Raw genomic sequence first — 22,689 nt, 5'->3', positions numbered from 1 at the left:
TGCCTTTCTTTGTTTAAATGATTTTTATTTATTTATTTATTTGTACTCTTATAAAAGAAAAAACATAAACCAATATGGATGTAACATTTTACATTCAGTAAGATGGGTTGTTTTGGTACATTCAGCTGCACACTACTTCAGAGGGGGCTCGAAATGACACACAACATCCTTTACATGTCCCCTGAATAATGCTTTGTGAGATATCACCGCACTTGTACTTTCAAATCTCTTGTGTGTCTGATGACAGTCATCTGCTGCGGTTCAGCCCCCTGTATTGCTATTGTCAGCTTTACAGAGGAGCCCTTCCCCGAAACACTCAGATCTAACTGGGCTCTCGAAAAATACATAATATTGAGACGATTCGATCTCAAAAGAGCTTTTTTGTGGGTTAAGAGTGCTCCTGATGATCATCATAAATTATAACTGTGCTGAAGTGACGTCAGAGTGAACTCGACTCCAGCGAACACAACAAACTCAACACGATGAGCTTTGTAACGCAAAAAGAAGAGGGCACGAGTATGTTTAAAGCGGATTTTGCGTGAAAGTAAACGCGCGTTATGCTTCACTTCAGCGGCAGGACGGAGGATGAAACGGCGGATTCGGGCGCAGAGACTGCGGGGTGAGTTAGCGGAGAAGGCTAAAGATGAACTCACTTTTGTTAGCGTCTCTAGGCGCGAGAAACACAGTAACCGACGGCGCTGAGCGCTTTATGACGTAAACTACAAAAGTCGCATTATAACGTTACAAGATCTTCGCGTGTGATTTTTTATTTTTTTATTTAAGAAGGTACACCGTTCAGTTTAAGGATCAGATTAAAGGCTACCGTAATCTCTATTAGACAATTATTATTCATTTGGATGCAACCCACAAAGAGTTCTTCGTATTTGTTTCGAATGAATGTCTTCATTAGAATTAAATTAAGTTTTTAGTTTAGCTTGGTTGGTTTCTCTTCCGTTTCTCTTTTCAGTTCACAATTGCATTATGCTTCATGAACTGAATGAAGAACATATATCTTGAGCATTATGAGAGCACAAGGGCGTAGCAGCCGCAGGGGATGTGGGGGACATCCCCCACACTCTTTAAAAAGGTGATTTTTGTCCCCTGCACTTTTCCAAGCTAAACCCATACCAAGTCTAAACGGTGTATTTGTATACAGTATTCTTTGTGTTTTGTTACTTTGGGCTGATTGAGCGACCATCCAGCCAATCACAGGTGAGTTTCATGAGCCGAAACATCCCTTACGTTATAGGCCGTCATTTAGACCGTCTAATCAATGCGGCTCCGTTCATCTCTACAAAGTTGCTTTCAACAATGCTCATTTATCCAGGTTTTTTATCAGCACTGATGTTGATCAAAATTAATAATCTAGAGATGAGGAACGCACAAACGAGAGTTATTTATCAGCATATCTTTCATGATTGGCAGCATTATGTGAAATGCACTGCAGGACAATCCTTCTTTTAAGCACACATTATAAGTGAAGTTTATATCAGCGCATGAGTCTTCATCAAGTTTTTACAATATGTTTGTGAGGTAAAAGTTTGATCGGTTCTTTTTTTGTCAATTTAAGCAATTTTGCAATTACTAGATCGGTGTTAAATATGTCATGCTATTTTTAATATCAGCTCCTGTTTTTTACCTCTGTGTTGGTGTGCAGTCGTCAAACTGTAGGAAATAAAGATAGATCTGCTGTGTTCTTAGAACACTTGTGCATTTTACTGAAGTCCATAGATACTGTAGACATACTTTTTTACACATGAAAAGGTGTGGATATTATTGAAACTCATAATTATTATAAGACTATTATTGTTGTCTTTTGATAAAAGTCATGACAGCAGCTCACAAACTGTAGGGAAATGATAGAGTTGCTTTGTTTTTATAATGCATAACACTTCTACTGAAGTCTCTTTGTAGGTCTGTAGACACAAATATTAAAGGATTAAAATTTTCTTTTAGATTTTTTTTGACTCGGTGACAAACTAATTTCACAAAAGACACTCATTTGTCGCCACCTTCTGGCATCACCAGAAACGGTCACTGAACGAATCATTAAATGGATCTGAACAAACTTTGGTGAATGTAGTCAAAACTCTCGAGCCACTTGGATACATCTAAATCCCACAATGCACAAGCACAGAGTAAAAAAATAACATTGTGCATATGCACAGTTGTCATTATTTTAATTGATTAAATCATTTATTCAAGGACCAGCTTGTGCTCAGTCTTTAATTGTCATGTGTGAAACAGAAGTGCTCCACAAGATCCCCTTTAATTTTGCAGCTAATTTTGCAATTTACAATACTTGAATCTTTGAAATATTACAAATACAAGTATATAATACTTATATATTAATATTATACTTTTATAATTATATCAGCCACAACATTAAAACCACCTGCCTAATATTGTGTAGGTCCCCCTCATGCCGCCAAAACAGCACCAACCCACATTCAGATATTATATTCTTCTCATCACAATTGTATAGAGCAGTTATCTGAGTTACCATAGATTTTGTCAGTTCGAACCAGTCTGACCATTCTCTGTTGACCTCTCTCATCAACAAGACATTTCAGTCCACAGAACTGCCACTCACTGGATGTTTTTTGTTTTTGGCACCATTCAGAGTAAATTCTAGAGACTGTTGTGTGTGAAAATCCCAGGAGATCAGCAGTTACAGAAATACTCAAACCAGCCCGTCTGGCACCAACAATCATGCCACGGTTCAAATCACTGAGATCACATTTTTTTCCCCATTCTGATATGATTTATGTAAACATTAACTGAAGCTCCTGACCCGTATCTGCTGCCACACTATTGGTTGATTAGATATCCGCATGAATGATTGTTGGTGCCAGATGGGCTGGTTTAAGTATTTCTGTAACTGCTGATCTGCTGGGATTTTCACACACAACAGTCTCTAGAATTTACTCTGAATGGTGCCAAAAACAAAAAACATCCAGTGAGTGGCAGTTCTGTTGACTGAAATGTCTTGTTGATGAGAGAGGTCAACAGAGAATGGCCAGACTGGTTTGAACTGACAAAGTCTACGGTAACTCGGATAACTGCTCTGTACAATTGTGATGAGATGAATATAATATCTGAATGCTATTCTGAGATGAGGGTTGGTGCTGTTTTTGGCGGCACGAGGGGGACCTACACAATATTAGGCAGGTGGTTTTAATGTTGTGGCGGAACAGTGTATATATTAATATATATTGTAAAATATTAATACTGCACTTTAAGTGTTGGGTCTGTACGAGCCACCTACTGACAGCTCTGTCCCGCTTTTAAAGTGACTGCTATGCCCCTGTGAGAGAATGGTTGATATGACACAAGAAAAGCTGCATTAAACCCGATTGACCCTTGATTTTATTTTATTTTATTTATTTTTTTATATAAAGGATTGCAAATTGGTTGTAAACAAAATACTCTTTTCTTTCTTTTAGATCTGACTGCAGTAAAATGTCTTGCAGTAGCAGTAAGTTTCATTTTCTGATTTCATAGCCCCCCCCAAAAAAACAACCTGTCATCATTTACTCACCCTCATATTGTTCCAAACCGGTATGATTTTCTTCTGTTGAATTGCATGATGTGATGTTTAGTTGAATGTTGAGTCTATTCTTTTCCATACAGTGAAAGTGGATGGGGAGTACGGCTTGTCAAGGTGAGGTTTTCAGGGAGTAGCGTATTAAAGGTGCACTGAGTAATTTTTGCCTCATTAAAAAAGTTGCACTCCTAAAAAACCTGAATAGTAATTTTGAGACATGTATAAAATCATGACCACTCACATGAGATGAAGGCTCCAGTCATAGCAGACACCTTATAAAATCTGTTTTATTCCACATGTAGAGGGTCACCTCATGGGGGCGGCCATGTTAATATCACATGACCTAGGGGGTCATGATTATGAAATTTGGCTGACAATTCATTGTTGAAAAAATAATTGTGATTATGACGAAATTGCCTCTTTAAGGCCTTTCACGATTAATTGTCATATATTCTTAAAGTGTGCTTTTATCTGCATGTGTGCTTCAGTGTTTCCCACAGGATTTAGTGAGACTCACTGCTTCACTTGAACATTAATAGTCAGCCAAATTTCATAATCGTGAATATTTATAATTATAACTTTTATTACATTTGAAACTGGTTTTCACCATTAAAACAGCCATAGAGCTGAAATGCAGAGAAATCACAAACAAGCAAACTACACCCTGTTTGGAATGGCATGAGGATGAGTAAACTAAATGATGACAAAATGACATTGAGAGCCATGGCAGTTCTTCCAGCATCTGTGCTTTTCTTGTTAATTTCTCTACCCTTTGTTCAGTTGACCTCATGGCAGTCCCAGATCAGGAGCCCCTGCCCGTCACCGTGCACCTGCTGACCAACCCCGGCGACTCGCTCCTCCTCCAACACACTCTGGACCGCCTGCTGAAGTGGGTCCGCCCAGGTTTTCGTCTCTTCCATGTGTCCGAGCGGGCATGCCCCCTGCGTGACTATGGCAGAGCTGACCTGCGCCCTGCTGCTGGTTACCCCTCGCACGCGGTGACCCTTTTCCTCCACGAGTCATATGGAGAGGAGCGTATTCTCAGGGTGCTAGACTTCCTGCAGTGCCCACCTTGGCAGTACCATCACACGGAGAGCTGTGGCGGAAGAGCGGGTGGCATTCACATCAGCTCTGCTGCCGCCCCGTCGAACGCCCTCCTGAGGCCCTACCTCCTCCCTAGCCGGGACTTCTATAGCCTGGGTGTGGGAATGCCGGTGTGGGGGGTGCGCCCGGTGCACTACGGTGGAGAGGTGGTGCGGGTGACTTTGCACAGCACATACGATAACTTTGAGGACATGGTGCGCTTGTATGAGACAGTGCTGCAGAGGAGGGCGGAGGAGCAGAAAACAGGCTTCTGCTGGTTCACGCTGTTGATGGATGGAGGGTTCAGCCTCCAGCTGGCACTGAAGCAGCTCTCGCCCGGGGTCAGAGTGGAGCGCTGTCACTCCGCTGTGCTGCAGTTCAGGGTGGGTGAGATCGGACAGCTAGTGCCCTTGTTGCCCAACACCTGCTCACCCATCAGTGCCACCCGCTGGCACACGGAAGACCTGGATGGCAACAAGATCCTCTTTCAAGTAGGTCACTTGTCTGCCCTATAAATAAAAACACAGTAATGATGGCTGTGGACAAATACAGTGGGGTCCAAAAGTCTGATTGAAAGTATGGAAGTTTTAGGGTTTTGAAAAATGTAATACAAAGGAAAGATGAGCCTTTTTTGCTTAAGTGTGTCTTTTTTTTGATGATAAAATACCTTCTATCACACCTAATAGCAATAGTTCACCCAAAAATTTTAATTCTGTCATTATTTACTCACTCCAAAGTTGTCACTCCAAATCCGTATGACTTTTCTTCCATGTTAGACAAAAGGGGAATTTTTTGAAATATAAGTGAATATCAGTGTAAGAAATGAAAGGGGGCTCATGTCAAAAATGCCCTGAAATTCAAAATATAGGTGAATAAAATGCCCCCATAATGAATTCCTATATTTTGGCCTAATAATAGGCTGCATAATATTGCATTAAGAACATACTGGGTAAGAGGTAATACATTTATAGTATTTTGCATAAGTTTTTTTTTTTTTGTTTTGTTTTTTTTTTAAATAAAGGTTTAAAATGCCTCTAAAAATCTAATTCAGGGGGCAAATATTGTCCCTTAATGGAAAAGTTCAATTCTAACCCTGGTGAATAGTGACTGCAGTCTGTCAAGCTCGAAAAAGGACAAACACAATAGAACTACAGTAATAGTAATTGATACGACTCATGTACAAAATTCCAAGTCTTCTGAATTGATAAGATCACTTTGTGCGATGAATAAAACTAAGTTATTCACTGTCAAATCAAATCGTATAAATGAAACGCTTAAAGGAATATTCCGGGTTCAATACAAGTTAAGCTCAATCAACAGCATTTGTGGCATAATGTTGATTACCACAAAAATTTATTTCGACTCGTCCCTCCTTTTTGTAAAATAAAGCAAAAATGGAGGTTCCAGTGAGTCACTTACAATGGAAGTCAATGGGGCCAATTTTTGGAGGGTTTAAAGGCAGAAATATGAAGTGTATAATTTTATAAAAGCACTTGCATTCATTCTTCTGTTAAAACTCATGGATGATTTGAGCTGTAAAGTTTAAATTGTCATTTACTTTTTACAGTCATTTTATGGTTTTAGGATTTGATGACATTACATCGTCATTGCAACTTAGTTGTAAAGTTTTATATTTTTTGTTTTTTGGCTACACTTTCAGAAATTGTCCCCATTGACTTCCATTGTAAGTGCCTCACTGTAACCCAGAATTTTGCTTTTTTTAAGAAAAGGAGGGACGAGTCAAAATAAATGTTTGTGGTATTTAACATTATGCCACAAATGCTGTCGATTGAGCTTAACTTGTATTGAACCCGGAATATTCATTTTAATCAAATACAGCGGCCCCTTCTGTAGCATCAAATCTCATTGGTTCTTATCGTGACCAAACATCACAACGTAATGTTGCAAGATCTAATAAGCTCTGATGTTATTATCAGCCTGCTTGAAAACAAACTTGTGTTAATGAAGTACCAGGTTAATACAATGAGCACTTTGAGGATAAAATAATCACTGTATATGCCAAAGTTTGCCAGGTAAGTGACATCAAATCTTTTGAAAGAATATTCTGGGTTCAATAAAAGTTAATCCCAATCGACAGAATTTGTGGCATAGTGTTGATCAACACAAAAAAATAATTTCAACTCATCCCTCCTTTTCTTTAAAAACAAAAGCAAAAATCAAGGTTACAGTGAAAAACTTACAATGGCAGTGAATGGAACGAGAAACCAAAATTAGTTCATTAGTAGTGTTGTTCTCCATATTTTCTTCACTTTTTTTTTCAGATTAAAATTATTTTATTGGTTGATTCTCAAACACAATACAGAATAAAGCAAAGTATACAACCATTAACACCCTTTAACCCACATGACACCCAGTCCCCAACCCCCAACAAACATTCCCGTGGTCCAAGCCTTGGTATACACATGTAAACACGAAGAAAAAAAAACTCTACATGGCCTGCGCCCTGTGGCTGGTTATCCCTCGCACATGGTGACTTCTCTCTACATGGTCCTCACTGAGAGCCTTCCAGAATGGTCATGTATTTGTCCCATTTCTTACCATATGCATCTGATCTGCCAAACTGTTTATATGACATCTTTTCGATTGCTGCCACCCTGCCCAATTCGGTGAACCATTCTTGAAATCACCTACTTTAATAGCCGCCCCATCACCCAATATACATTGTCTAGGGCAGAATGAAATTTGAGTATCTAAAACCTCACAGATCAAATTCTGGACTCTTAACCAGAATTCTTGAATCTTAGCGCAGAACCACAGAGCATGTCACCATCCTCCAACTGACATCGCCAGCAGGTAGGGGTGTCTTTTAAACCGAGCCTAAACAGTCTAGAGGGAGTCCAGTAGAAACGATGCAAAATCTTAAACTGAATAAGGTGTACCCTTGCATCTCTAAACATAGTTTTACCATTTTTTAAAGTTCTTTCCCACTCCCTATCCTCCAATACCAAGTTCAAATCTCTTTCCCATAATCTCTTAAGAGCTGTTAAGACCTCGTCACCAAGACTCTGAATCAATGAGAAATAATATACTGACGCTTTATGCCCCTTTCCAAAGGCAGTGAGCACCATACAGAGAGTGTCTGCAGCTTTAGGGGGCTGTGTACTACAACCAACAATTGTAAAAAGTAAATGCCGCAACTGTAAATACCTGAAAGATTTAGACCTAGAAATCCCAAATTAATGTGTTATATTTTCAAATGATCTCAAAGCTCCGTTTTCATAAAGGTCACCAAGTGTTGCAACACCTCTCAATCCACTGTTTCCAGCAAAAGGGGGACTTGTTAATACATAATTTGGGGTGCAGCCATATGCTTGCGGAAGCATTTAGGTAAGTATCAAAACTGAACATATAGGAAACCATTGTCCATACTGAATGTAAGTGTGAAATAATGGGATGCGTTTTTACTTCTCTAGGCAATTCAATAGAAAGACTTTGCAATGGTGAGATTGGGGCAAGGACCGCTTGTTCAAGTAGTACCAGGGAGGTGGAAGAGACAAATGGGCCAAGTGTCTAAGATTAAAAGCATACTAATAAATTAAAATTTTGGGGAGGCCTAAACCTCCTTTGTCAATTGGTCTATGTAACTTACTGAAATGTCTTTTACCATTTCAAATAAAAACTATAATAAAAAAATAATTAGATATTCTATCAAATTGTTTAAAAAAGAAAGAGGAACTTCTAGAGGGAGAGACTGCAGTAAATTTTGGGGATACTTCCCAGCTATAGACAGATGTAGTGACACCCACCTATCCACATCACTTGAGAACCTTTTCATTAATGGGTCAAAATTAGTTCCAACTAAATCATTGAAAGGCACCATGTTGGAAAGCTGTGGTAGGGCAATATGCTTTCAGAGCAAGAGCTTCCGATTTAGACCAATTCACCCTGTATCCTGGAAATTTGGAGAAAGAATGAATAATTCTATGGAGGCTAGGCATATATCTTTTAAGGTTGGAGGCAAATAATAATATATCATCTGCATAGAGTAAATACCAGGAAAATAATCCTCTTTTCTTATTGTGGCTGCATATGTTTTCAGGGCAAGAAAGAACAATAAAGGGGAGACAGGACAGCCTTGCAGTGTTCCCCTACCAAGAGAAAAAAAAATCAGAAAGTAATCCATTAGTTTGCACTGCCGCTGACGGATGTTTATAGAATAAATTAATCCACCCAATAAAAGTGTTCCCAAACCCGTAAATTTTCAAAATCTTAAAAAGGTAGTCCCATTCAAATGCCTTCTCTGTGTCAAGTGAGATGGCAGCGATCGGGGTCTGATTATTCACTACTGACCACATAATATTTATAAAACATCTAATATTATCAGAAGAACTATGACCACAAATAAACCCCACTTGATCTATATGAATAAGAGAATTCCATTTAGTTCTTTATATTTCCACGTCTTCATCTACCGATAAGGATATTAGCAACTTCATAGAGCCATTAGAACTACCTAAATTGATGAATGATAAAAAAGACTGTCTTGACTCGGATATTACTTTGGAGGAGCTTGTTGAAGTAATTAAAGCCTTGCCAACAGGTAAGGCACCGGGGCCAAAAAAAAATATTTTTTAAGAATGAGACTGATCAGGGCTTGGGCCATAGTTGGCGGTAGTTCGCCTTTCTTTAATGACTCCGTTTAAGATTCTAACATACAGTATGTGGAGCAAGTTCTGTGACATAAGATCTAAACAATTTTTCTTCAAAACCATCTGGCCCCAGTGTCATACCTGTTGGCAAGGCTTTAATTACTTCAACAAGCTCCTCCAAAGTAATATCCGAGTCAAGACAGTCTTTTTTATCATTCATCAATTTAGGTATTTCTAATGGCTTTATGAAGTTGCTAATATCCTTATCAGTAGACAAAGACGTGAAACTATAATGAACGAAATGGAATTCTTTAAAGGCCTTATTAATATCTGTGGCAGAGGTAAATATTTTGCCTCCTGAAGACTCCATTGAAGGAATGGTGGAAAAAAACTCTCTGTTTTATGTATCTGGCAAGTTGTTTCCCTGCCTTGTCTCCCGACTCAAAGTTTGTCTGTCTTGCTCTGAATCAGCAAAACTCTTTAACTTCTGTGACAAAATAGTATTGTACCTATATTTTAGCTGAGTTAACTCTCTAAGACCATTGGATGATGTTCGGCGCTTCGGCTCTGTTTCAGCACTATTAATATTATTTTCCAATTCTATTATTTCCTGTGCTTTGTTCTTTTAATGAATGAGGCATATTGTATGATCCGCCCCCTGAAACAGCCTTAAGCACCTCCCATGCCATGCCCACAGAGGACACTGAGGACCAGTTGGTTTCTACATAAACATTGACTTCTGTCTTTAACATTTGTTGAAATGCTGGGTCCTGTAGAAGGGATGTATTAAAGCGCCATCTGTATGATTTTTGTTCTCTATATGCGGCAACATCTCTAAACACACCAAAGCATAATCTGAAACTAAAATATTCCCGATTGAGCAATCAGTGGAAGATGGAATAAGTGACTTATATATTTAAAAAATCTATTCTAGAGTAACTGATGAAAAAAGGTGTAGTCCCTCCCAGATGGATTCAAGAGTCTCCAAATGTCTGAAAGACCAAGATTTTTACACATCCTCTGTAGTGTCAGCGTAGCTTTAAAGGGTCTACACAATTTTGCATCACTATGATCAAGGACTTGATCCATTAAAGGGGTCATGAACTGCCTTTTTATTTTGTACTGTTCTCTGAGGTCCACTTATAATGTTATCAAGATTTTAATAATTTAGAAGTAATAGGCTATTTTCTGTCCTGTTTTGACCCCCCTCATCATAACACACCGTTTGAATAGGCGTGGCGGATTGTAGACTCGGAAGTAAACGCCCACTAGTATGATTGGCTAACAGTTTTGCATATTTAAACATTTTCAATGCCGCTGTCAGTACACGTGTGGATTGTTTTGAAAACTTCTGATGTTGAGAAATGGCAGCCGGTGAAATTCAGCCATACATGTTTGAGCCAGAGTCTGATCCCGAATCGGAAGACAACGAACCTCAAATGGCAAGGATACTACAGCCTGTGACAGCATGGTAAATAATCAAATTTATTTATATTTATACTTTATGTATTTGTGAGGTAGGTAGCCTATTACATTATATTAGAGTTTAGCCGAAGACGCTACAGAAAGCTGTTTGTGTCGTTATGTTGTTAACATTTATGCATATTACACGTTTTATATTTCATTGGTTGTTGCATATAAAGTTTAGATACTAGGCGTTAATACAGTTATAGCTGACAAAGGATAATCTGCACTGCTTCATGTAAACGAAGTATAAATGAATGTACCATTGTTTGTCAAACTGTCGTTCTTATATTCATCGTCCATCATTTTCATTAAAGTAAAAAACTTATTCCAAAGGACAGCTGTGCGTCCACCGATGTAAACTTCTGCATGTATGTTTGACAGCCTACATCCTTCATAGATGGACGCTGCTGTGATTTAGGTTAAAAACACATAAATACTCAGTACCTATCAAACGATCTGTAATAACAGACAAAGCAATAGTGACCACATAATGAAAACAGTTACTCACACTTGTGTTGTGCGACATTACTGTCGGATCCAATATAGCCGGCACAGCATCGTCTTTTAGTTTCAATCTTTCTGAAAATCCTGCATCGAATTGTGCCTTGTTTGTAAACGAATCCGCGGTAAAATGAAGTGAACAAAGGAACAAGTTCTTACTGACGTGGTCTGGAACTTCATTAAAAATAAAGTTCATCCACTCTTTCCTAATGTTGGGATCAGAAGGAAGGCAATGCAAAGACTGTGTTTTTCCAACTTCCAACTCTAACGAGAAAGTTTTGAGTTCAGAAACTTACAGGATGTTTTTATAGTACAATGACCTCTTATATGTTAAAAGATCAAGGGAATTTTGATTTCTCAGTTCATGACCTCTTTAAATGATTGAAGTCTCCACCCAAAACCATATCATGGAGGATCCCAGCTGCTTGTAACTTTCCCTCAAGATTTATAAAAAAGTTCTGATCATCAGTGTTGGGTGCATAAATATTAGCCAAAATAAGTTTTGCCCCTGTATTTCAGCCAAAGCAATAATGATTCTTCCTAAATTATCTTTAATCTGTTTGAGACAATTAAATTGTAAAAGCTTACTTATCAATGTGATGACTCCCCTGCTCTTACGCGAAGCAGCACTGCAAAACACATGCCCGCACCATGCCCTACCAAGTTTTTCAGCTTCCTGTGAAGAAAGATGCGTTTCTTGAAGGAACACTATATCAATTTTTTTACGCTTAAGAAAGATACCACCTTCCTTCTTTTTATAGGGTGCCCCAGCCCATTAACATTCCACATGGAGAGAAACATTTTACTTATATTAAAGTGTAACATATTGACATGCAAAGAAAAATTGTGTACCCAAGGCTAAATTATATAGACCACTATTCAACATTGATGTAACCATAAAATCCTTATTAACCCACAGAACAGAAAAAAGATGTGCATCAACCCCACGCATAACAGTCTCAACTGGCGTCCATCCCCCAGAAATTCGACGGTCCATGCACGCTCACGAGATTTTCCGTGGCACTACTGTTACTAGATTGCTCAAGTCCGGTGTTTTTAAAAAAAAATAAAATTTTATGTAAACCGTGCCATTAAATTGCACATAAATGTATTCAATAAAATAAGCCCCAGTAAATAATAACATCAAACCCACAAAATGAACAAATTAACTCAAGTCAATAAAGGGAGAAAGAGAGAAAAAAGCAAGAGTCAGTGGGCAGCCAACAGAATAACAAACCCTCTCAGACTGCATCAGCAAAATGTACGATGTGTAGTCTATATTATTGATTAAGTGCAGGCAAAGTTACTCACTCACACCATTGATTTAATGAAAGCCATAGCTTATGAAAGCCATAGCTTGTCGTGGGCATGTAAAAGTCTTGCGTCCATCCTTGCCGTCAATTCTCATCTTAGCAGGGTAAAGCAATACGAAGCTTACCTTCTGTTCGTGCAGAAATTTCTTATTGTTTGAAACTATCCTGCTTTGCTTGCATAGCTTTGGCAAAGTCGGAAAAACCATAATGTTGCAGTCCTCCCAGCACAACTTGCATTTATTCCTCACCGCTCATAGAACAAAGTCTCTGTCTGCCGACCGCAAGAATCTTGTCAGGATGGATTGGGGTCTGTCACCTGTTTTGGGAAGCTGACTGAAAGCTCAAGATGACGGCCTGCTGTGTCGATCAAATTTGGTATGAGCCCCTCCAAAAACTTGACCATATCTTGACCTTCCTTTCCCTCTGGGATTCCAATGAAACAAACATTATTACGTCTGTTCCGATTTTCCGTAATCTCTATTTTTTCCACACCTGGTCCATATCAGTCTTGGTAGTAGGCGGGTTAGCATGTAGCTCTTTCCCAGCCGACTCCAGAAACTCGACTAATTTTTCAATATTGTCTATTCTTGTAATCAGGGTGGAAAGTTTCACCTCCACAGATGTGGTCGCTTGACGTATTTCTGCAAGGGCCTCCATGTTGGTCGAGATTGTCATTAGTGCTGCATATATGTTCGCAATATCTTGACCTATGTCACGAGGCTCACTGTCATTATCAACTGGACCCCTGCCATCTTGATCATGCGAGGCGTCAGACGTGTGCGAACGTAGGTGCTTTTTCATGTCCCCGCAGGCCGACAATTTCACATTTTTTGACATCCTACACTCCCAGCACAGTTTAACAATCGAAAGTATTTCAGTTCTCACCAGTTAATATTAATTAAAAGGATAATTGTAGCAAAGTGAAGCAGAGCTTGCCTCTAAGCGGCCAACACTCACCAAAACTTCAGCCACAATCAGAACTCGCTGCACTTCTGCTTGCCTCATTATAAACTTTGCTGGGGGGAAAAAAAAACTCTCAAAATTTTCTGGAAGGACATTGGATGTGGAATCTCAATGTTAAGACATCTGTACAGTTCTCATTGTTGGAAGCAAAAGGGGAGACGAAAGTATTTCCACCACATGACTTTACATGACTGGAATCTGAGAATGGCTCCGTCCTGGATTTAACAGTATTTCAACACTTTCAGCAAACAAAGCTGGTACCTTTTTAACATGTTTTAGTATTTGAGCAGATCAGTTTCTAGAGGTAATGAAAACTCTATTTATTGCTGTAATGTGCACTAAAAATAGCACTAGAACATGAGAGGGAGCGTTAACATGAAAAACATAATGGCTGTGATTTGGTTACAGACACGACCTGGGGGTAAATGCAGGAGATTTTTCTATGAAGTAAACATAAACATCAATCAAATTAACCCTGACACATCATTTTGTATATAATTTAAGTATCAATAATGCCTTAAGATATCTATAATATCAAAAAAGTTCTCCTACAAGTGATTTATTGTTTTAGATTGGTCTAATTGGACACTTAGTCACGCGACATCTTTGTGATGTGTCAACTGCTGGCAGGAAGCACTTTTTAAAAGTTCGTTTTAATTATCGATTTATTTTTTTACTCAAGTATCAGTTTGCTTCAGAATACATTCATTGATCGACTGGAGTTGCATGGATTAATTTTATGCTGCATAAATATGTCTTTTAGACCGTCAAAATGCTGGCATCCATGTACTTGCATTATAAGGATCTGAAAGAGCTCTAACTTCAAAAAATCTTTATTTGTGTTCTGCTGAAGAAAGACATTCATACACATCTGGGATGGCATCAGGGTAAGTGAATAATGAGACAATTTTCATTTTTGGGTGAACTATCCTTTTAAGTGCCTTTTTTTCACCCAGTAACAGACAAATAGCGAGTAAAACACAAAAAAGCAGATAAATTCTCATATTTTGATTTAAGAATTTTTTCTGAAATGCATTAAAGCAACATGATGTTAAAATAGTATAGATTATCCTACTCAAATGCATGTGACATCAAATAAACAAGAGTTTATCCAAGAGATAATCCAAAAGTAATCAGATTAGATTACTTAAAAATATAATTTCAAGAGATTATGTTACTGATTGCAATTTTAGTCACGTAATTTGTAAATTGCAATTCAGAATGAATCTACCCAGCACCAGTAATGTCGTGGTAGCAAACCTAGAAACACAAATGTATCAAATCAACAATCTTACTAACTTTCTTTGATGCTTCTTGTACATCTTTTTTTAATCTTTTTATTTATCTCAAGGGACTGAGTGCTTTGCCATTGCGATTAGTGAATGTCTTTTTGCTTGTATTCAATCTGTTGTGACCAAACTGAAAGTTCATCGTGACTGCCACTAGGGGGCTAAATGTGTCAGTTGTATAGGTGTCGGAGACAGTGAAAAGGTGGCTTAACCCTCATAAATGAGCCTTACCTTTCCTCCCGGTCATTTTTGACCGGAAAGAGCAAAGGTGAAACTTTTTTTTTAATGTTTATGATGATACCGTTTCTTCTTCCCTGAACTAATAATAATAAAATCATGCACTTCTTTTGGGATATTATGCTATTTTGATCTTATTTAAATTTACATTTCTCAATTTTACCATCAATTTACGTAAGCAAATGTATGAAACCTTAGTACAGTAGAAACCTATACTTTACATTTGAGAATGTGACATATATTGGAGGCAGATTGATGCCATCTGGTGAACATGACTTTAAAATCATGTTGTGACAATAATAGCCAGTAGATGGCTGCAGTGTTATATGCAGCCACTTACTGTGTATCTGATTGCTTGTAACCTAATTTAATATTTTAAGTTATGCATTTGGATATATATTTAGACATTATCAAACTATTATTTGTCAAAGTTTAGCATTTTAAAATTGATTTTAAGTGCAAATTTCTGAAAATGCAATAAGAGTATAAAACAGAAGAATCAGAGTAAATATTTTGCAATTTCAAACTTTCTATAGTAAAAATGTATTTTTGCAAACATTTCAAGTCAGTGAGGTGAACAGCAATAATGAACAACAATAAATGCATACAAAAGAAAAAACAGTAAACAATAAAAAGTAACAGTAAAGAATGATTTAATGTCTTTATCCTTATGTTGCAGTGTGTAGTTATGATGGCATGTAGCCTACCATGCAAATTGATTTTTTGCACACCATGCTGGTTTTAATCTCTTGGGAGACAGTCTGCACACCTTTATTTCTCTGTGTGTGTGTTTTGTGTTCTGCGTCCTGGCTGTTTTTGTCTCACCCATTTATTTCTGTGTGTGTGTGCATGTTCTGCATTGTGGATTCTTACTGTCTCACCCCCTCATTTCTGTGTGTGTGTGTGTGTGTGTGTGGCATTGTGGCTGATTTACTGGTTTTATTTAACAAATTAAAAAATGCTCTGTGTTATAGTCTCACAGTTTATTTGTGTGTGTGTGTGTGTGAGTGGGTGTATGTTTTGCTCTCTGGATGTTTTATAGTCTCACTCTTTAATTTCTGTGTGTGTTTTTTTTTCTGGATTGTGGCTGATTTATTGATTGTATTAGACAGATTTAAAAAAAGTTGCTCTGTATTATGGTCTTTCCCATTCATTTTCAATGGCTGGTCAGTTTTTTTTTATTTTTTATATATGTTCAGATGGCAAGTGGAGGAGAAGTAACCAAGTCTTTATCCGCTCAGATAAAGGAAAACATTTTTATTAAATCAGCAAAAGTGATTCCGGTCAAAAATGACCGAAGATCATAAGAGGATTAAAGGCTCGGTCACATTTACCTTTTGCACAGCGAAATTCTGCAGGTAAAATACAGTCACCTCAATAGGAATCTGCTCGATAGTGAATTTTGCACATTGGACTTCCAGTGGTGAAGAATTTCCCCATGTGGATTTTGCATGGAGTTCAATTTTGGTGGAATTTCAAAGGCGAATTCGCCACGTTGATCAATAGGAAGTTGATTGGTATGGCAGTGACCTCTGTGTGGGCGGTGCTTCATACACAACTTCACTGAATATTCACAATGGACAAGTATATAATTTTAGCGGTTTTAGCTAGTTTCTCTTTAACTATTAGGAGCATTATAAAGCGGCTGCTGGGCAATTAGATTTTGGTTGGTTTTACACGTGCTCAACATCCGCCCATGCCTTTTCCGCCCGCCTAATTTTGCCGTGCAAAGGTAAACGTGACCGTACTTTAACAGTGCAGGATGAGTTATGCGGTGAAAATTGGTACTTAGGAGTTTAGTAGAAAGGTGCGCTATATATGCTGCATTCACGTCATATCAGAATTACCGTAATTACGAGATGGCAACTCAGAGATACTATTTAGAGCAATTAATTTCCTCAGACCTCTGTCCTCATAAGTTATTTGTTTCTATGGCAACACTTATAATAGGGCTGCACAACTAATCAAAATAATAATAAAAATTGCAATTACAGCTGTCTCTATAACTAATCATGCAAGGTGTTTACAATGTATTTTTTTTCCACTGTTCTGCAAAAATGCAGTGACAAATCAGAAGTTTAAATTAGTCTATCGGCATATCAGTAACGAAAAGCTAGTATTCCAGTATTGTTGCATTGCTCATGTTCTGTGTGTAATTTATTCCAAATTTTAATAACACCTTTGTTTTTTTAATGCAAATAAAGTAATACAAGAACCCAGTTCTCAGCTTGTTTTGGATGTGTAGCCAGCATAACGAATTGCAGTGGCCCAACACAAAATACTTATTTTAAGGTAAATTCTAATAATCAAAATAATTGCAATTACAACATCAAGGGAAGTAATAATTATAATTTTTGTCATAATTGTCCAACCCCATCTCAAAACTGCTTTATTGTTGATAACCTCAAATATTTAGCACTTCATTAATTCACCTCGATATGTTCTTGCAAAATGTTTAAGAAAAAAGAAAGGGTAACAATAGCATTTCAAATGGTTGAGGCAGCTGCCATTTGGTTACTTGTAATTACAAGTTCTACAAAGACATGAACGCTTTTTGCAGTCTCATAATTATGGTAATTCTGACATGACGTGAACGCAACATCATAATATCAAAGAGAGATTAAAAATCATGGAAATATTGTCAGGCCAACTCCACTATCGTGGTGTAGACAGGCAGCACTCATTCTTCTGAAAATATTTTGAAGTTATTGTTGAATCGATAAAGCGTGGCTTTTTTTCTTGTAGGTAAAAGGATCAGCCCAACTCCAGGGGCTCCTCACATCTGCTTTCCCACTGAGCTGCCCCAACCTGTCCTCCAGAACCCCACTGAGGAGCTGTGCATCCACCAGGCCCCCCTCCACCTCACCCCGCAGCAAACTGTCCCAACTGAAGGAGCGCACTGTGGGCCGTTGTCGTGTGGAGCTGCCCCTGGATCGTGCTCTGAGGTCAGGAGCATGTGCTGGAGAGAGTATGGGTTCAGACAGCACCTGTAGCACACCTCCTGGAAGCTCTTGTTACTCGTCCCAGCGCAGCAGCCCGGCAGGCCTGTCTGCTAACCCATACGATCCAGTCATCAACCCTGAAACCTCCATCTCCCGCCTCCTGCTGGAAGATGAGGAGCCGGAGACGAATGTGGACACAGGTTGTGCTGTAACCCCATGGCCTGAGCAGCCCACTGCAGTGGGGGCATCTGCGCTGGAATCTCTGTCAAGAGACCTGAAACACGGGCTGCCTGAGTCACAGTGGATTCGGACTGCTCAAGAGAGCACAGAAAGGATTCAAACAGACCCCGGGACACAGACACAGGCAGCACAGTGTCATAACATACATCAACATGCACAAGTAGATGAGTTCTTTATCTGACTTTTCTCATTTACTCTACATGGAAAAGTAGAGAACTGCTTCCATTTTTAATCGCTATTACTATTGCTCACACAGTTCAAACCCCCAACCCTAAAGGCTGATTTATGCTCTTGTATCAAACCTACACCATAGCCTCTACACAGTGGCCTTATGCGGTGGTTTGCATTTATAGTTCTGCGTTGTGTGTCTACGTCGTTCTTCAGGTTCACAGCCCAAATGCAAGTGTTTTGCAAGAAAATGCATTCATTTCTGAAATAATCATACTTTTCATAAATAAAAACAATTTAATAGATTTAAAAGTACTGACGTTATTGTAGCATTAAAAACAAGTTCATCTAGGTATGTGAACTTGAGATTTAGGTTCATGTTATTTATTATGCATTAAAATAAATCACGCACATACAGTATTCTTGCTCTCGAGTCTCTCTCTTAAAAAATAATACAAATATTTTGGCATACTTTGACACTCTTTGACTACTCACTTTAAAATGCGTAGAAGCTGGAATTGCCAGTGCTTAAACTCAATATGACCAAATCTTAATGGGTGCTTTTTAATTTGCTGAAAAATTTGAAGTGTCCGTTTAATGAAATATGATTATTTACTGTATAACATACTGTCAAATATACGGTCAAAACATCAAACAGATTGGAAAGGTCTCGAGTATATACAACAAGCATATTTTTTCACTCACAGACCAAATATAAACTCAGCAAAAAAAGAAACGTCCTCTCACTTTCAACTGCTTTATTTTCAGCAGACTTAACATGTAAATATTTGTATGAACATAATAAGATTCAACCATTAAGACATAAACTGAACAAGTTTCACAGACATGTGACTGTCAGAAATGGAATAATGTGTCCCTGAAGAAAGGGGGAGTCAAAATCAAAAGCAACAGTCAGTATCTGGTGTGGCCCCCAGCTGCATTAAGTACTTCAGTGCATCTCCTCCTCATGGACTGCACCAGATTTGCCAGTTCTTGCTGTGAGATGTTACCCCATTCTTCCACCAAGGCACTTGCAAGTTCCTGGACATTTCTGGGGGGAATGGCTCTAGCCCTCACCCTCCGATCCAACAGCTCCCAGACGTGATCAATGGGATTGAGATCCGGGCTCTTCACTGGCCATGGCAGAACACTGACATTCCTGTCTTGCAGGAAATCACGCACAGAACGAGCAGTATGGCTGGTGGCATTGTCATGCTGGAGGGTCATGTCAAGATGAGCCTGCAGGAAGGGTACCACATGAGGGAGGAGGGTGTCTTCCCTGTAATGCACAGTGTTGAGATTGCCTGCAGTGACAACAAGCTCAGTCCGATGATGCTGTGACACACCGCCCCAGACCATGACGGACCCTCCACCTCCAAATCGATCCAGCTCCAGAGTACAGGCCTCGGTGTAATGCTCATTCCTTCGACGATAAACGCGAGTCCGACCATCACCCCTGGTGAGACAAAACCACGACTCATCAGTGAGGAGCACTTTTTGCCAGTCCTGTCTGGTCCAGCGAAGGTGGGTTTGTGCCCATAGGCGACGTTTGTTGCCGGTGATATCTGGTAAGGACCTGCCTTACAACAGGCCTACAAGCCCTCAGTCCAGCCTCTCTCAGCCTATTGCGGACAGTCTGAGTACTGATGGAGGGATTGTGTGTTCCTGGTGTAACTCAGGCAGTTGTTGTTGCCATCCTGTACCTGTCCCGCAGGTGTGATATTCGGATGTACTGATCCTGTGCAGGTGTTGTTATAGTACATGTGGTCTGCCACTGCGAGGATCAGCTGTCCTTCCTGTCTCCCTGTAGCGCTGTCTTAGGCGTCTCACAGTAACGGACATTGCAATTTATTGCCCTGGCCACATCTGCAGTCCTCATGCCTCCATGCAGCATGCCTAAGGCACGTTCATGCAGATGAGCAGAGACCCTGGGCATCTTTCTTTTGGTGTTTTTCAGAGTCAGTAGAAAGGTCTCTTTAGTATCCTAAATTTTTATAATTGTGACTTTAATTGCCTACCGTCTGTAAGCTGTTAGTGTTAACGACCATTCCACAGGTGCATGTCCATTAATCGTTTATGGTTCATTGAACAAGCATGGAAAACATTGTTTAAACCCTTTACAATAAAGATCTGTAAAGTTATTTGGATTTTTACAAAATTATCTTTAAAATACAGTGTCCTGAAAAAGGGACGTCTCTTTTTTTGCTGAGTTTATACGAGTAAAATCCGTGATATGGGGCCTGGGTAGCTCAGTGAGTATTGACGCTGACTACCACCCCTGAGTTTGAATCCAGGGCGTGCTGAGTGACTCAGCCAGGTCTTCTAAGCAACCAAATTGGCCCGGTTGCTAGGGAGGGTAGAGTCACGTGGGGTAACCTCGTGGTTTTCGCTCTCAATGGGGCGTGTGGTAAGTTGTGCATGGATCACGGAGAGTAGCATGAGCTTCCACAAGCTGTGAGTCATGCACAACGAGCCACGTGATAATATGCGTGGATTGACCGTCTCCGAAGCGGAGGCAACTGAGACTTGTCTTCCGCCACCCAGATTTGGGGAGAAAAAGGGATAAAAAAATTTAAAAAGCCGTGATAGAGTTTAAGATGTAAACAGGTGTGGCTTTTTGTTAGATTTTCACTTGTAACTTCATGAAACATAAACGGAACATAAATGCTTTCGATTAAAATGAGCCCAAATAATGTAACACGATGCTTAGGTCTTAAAATAATCTTGCAGGAAATGCGATGCTACCTCAGATACCTTTTTAATTATCTTGGGGGGGCGGTCTCTGATTATAAAGCAAAAGCGGACCAATCACGGCTGTTGTTGTCTGCGTTGACACGACGCGTAGTTCCATTTCTGGTGAAGTGTGCGTCAGGCTATGTGTAGGTTCAGTGCAGAAGTATAAATCGATCTTAAGTAAACTTTTAGTTTTTAGTATTAAACTCGTCCTGCACCATTTGTGCTGATACTTTTCTTAGACTTTTATGATTTTGAATGTTAGTATACTAATATTCTATTTTTGAACATAGCTGCATTCTCTCACAGTGAAAGAAATGAGCCATATATGATCAGTGTGTAGTCAAACAATCATTGTGTCGTGTCTCAAAAGAACATTGGTGTAATAATGTAGTTAATAGAACATAATTAGGTTGTTTTGTTGGGTTATCCAATATTTAACAAAGCACTATATTTGTGTTTGCCTCAGAACTCTTTAGTTTATTATGTGTCCACTAAATTATTAGCACTAAAACTCCTCAAAAAAGGGTTTTTTGATACTGTATGTAGACATGAAGCATTTATGAAATGTTTTAAATATCAGGTACATTGTGTTTCATTCCAAGTTTTCTTGTAAAATAATGTAACTTTCTAGGTACATAATCTTGCCAAAATAATTTAGCAATTATGTAATCATGTGAAGATGCAAACTCGAATTAAACCAGAGGAGTGTCGTCCTCTTTAATAGACTTTTTTTTTTTTTTTTTTTTTTTTTAATTATTGCGTGTGGTAGATCAGAATCAATGTTATGTCAAATTTTAATCATATAAATCCTTTCACGCTCCTTTGACTATTCCTGATCTTTCTGTAAACCGCTCTTCCTGCTTTGTTTTCAGGTCATTGACAAAGAAGGTTGTCCACGGTAATAAAAATAAGAAATCTTTTAAAAATCTAGTTTGAAACGTGTGTCAAGTTTGTTGAAAAATAATTGTTGTCCATGTTGGTTTCACAGTTTGTTTTAAATATTTGTCGAATATTCTACAAAAACATTAATTTAATGACTTTTAAAATGTAATGTGGTGTAATTATCAAGTAAGAGGTATTAAAATACTTTCCTTGCCCATTGAATACTCGTGAATGTACACAACTTGCTTATTAATTTCAAAAAAGTTTTCAAACATATTTTTCAAGTTGAAAACTTTTTAACTCAAGAATATCAAGAAGTTTTCTCAGGGTTACACCAACTGACTTGAACAAATGTGCCTTTTCAGAAAAGAATGTCAAAATATGAATATTTAATTATATGACAAAATAATGATCACAAGCAGTCTTGAGGACCCTAAAGGCGTCCTATCTGTTTATACGTTTTGTTTTGTTTTCACATGAAAACAAAATAGCTAGCTATCTAAATGTTGGTTACACCGCCTGACTTTTTTCATATAATCATATTTTAAAATAAAATAGTTTCACAGCTTATTTTCTTAAATAAATAATTATAAACGATTATTCTGCAATACTCATGCCAACATTTATTTTATTTTTTTGCTTTTAATGAGATTATTATTATTATTATAGTTTTTTTTTTTTTTTTTACGATTATACAACAAAAATGTTTTC

General features: G+C 38.5%; 1 protein-coding gene across 3 annotated transcripts; it reads left to right on the top strand.

The window, feature by feature from the left end:
* Positions 1-273: 273 nt before the first annotated feature.
* Positions 274-18,388, top strand: LOC127429495 (protein FAM124B). Of its 3 annotated transcripts, none has more exons than XM_051678535.1 (4): positions 274-619; positions 3,447-3,478; positions 4,328-5,121; positions 17,756-18,388. In XM_051678535.1, exons 1-4 carry the CDS (start codon positions 558-560, stop codon positions 18,371-18,373), a joined length of 1,506 nt encoding a protein of 501 aa, XP_051534495.1. In that variant the 5' UTR covers positions 274-557; the 3' UTR covers positions 18,374-18,388. The 3 variants fall into 3 exon arrangements, with proteins under 3 accessions (XP_051534495.1, XP_051534497.1, XP_051534496.1); XM_051678537.1 differs by lacking the exon at positions 274-619 and adding an exon at positions 1,075-1,087; XM_051678536.1 differs by lacking the exon at positions 274-619 and adding an exon at positions 1,176-1,212.
* Positions 18,389-22,689: the final 4,301 nt, after the last annotated feature.

This window comes from Myxocyprinus asiaticus, chromosome 39 (assembly GCF_019703515.2).
Source record: "Myxocyprinus asiaticus isolate MX2 ecotype Aquarium Trade chromosome 39, UBuf_Myxa_2, whole genome shotgun sequence".
Taxonomy (NCBI): Eukaryota; Metazoa; Chordata; class Actinopteri; order Cypriniformes; family Catostomidae; genus Myxocyprinus; species Myxocyprinus asiaticus.
This window is presented reverse-complemented; position numbering and strand designations above follow the sequence as displayed.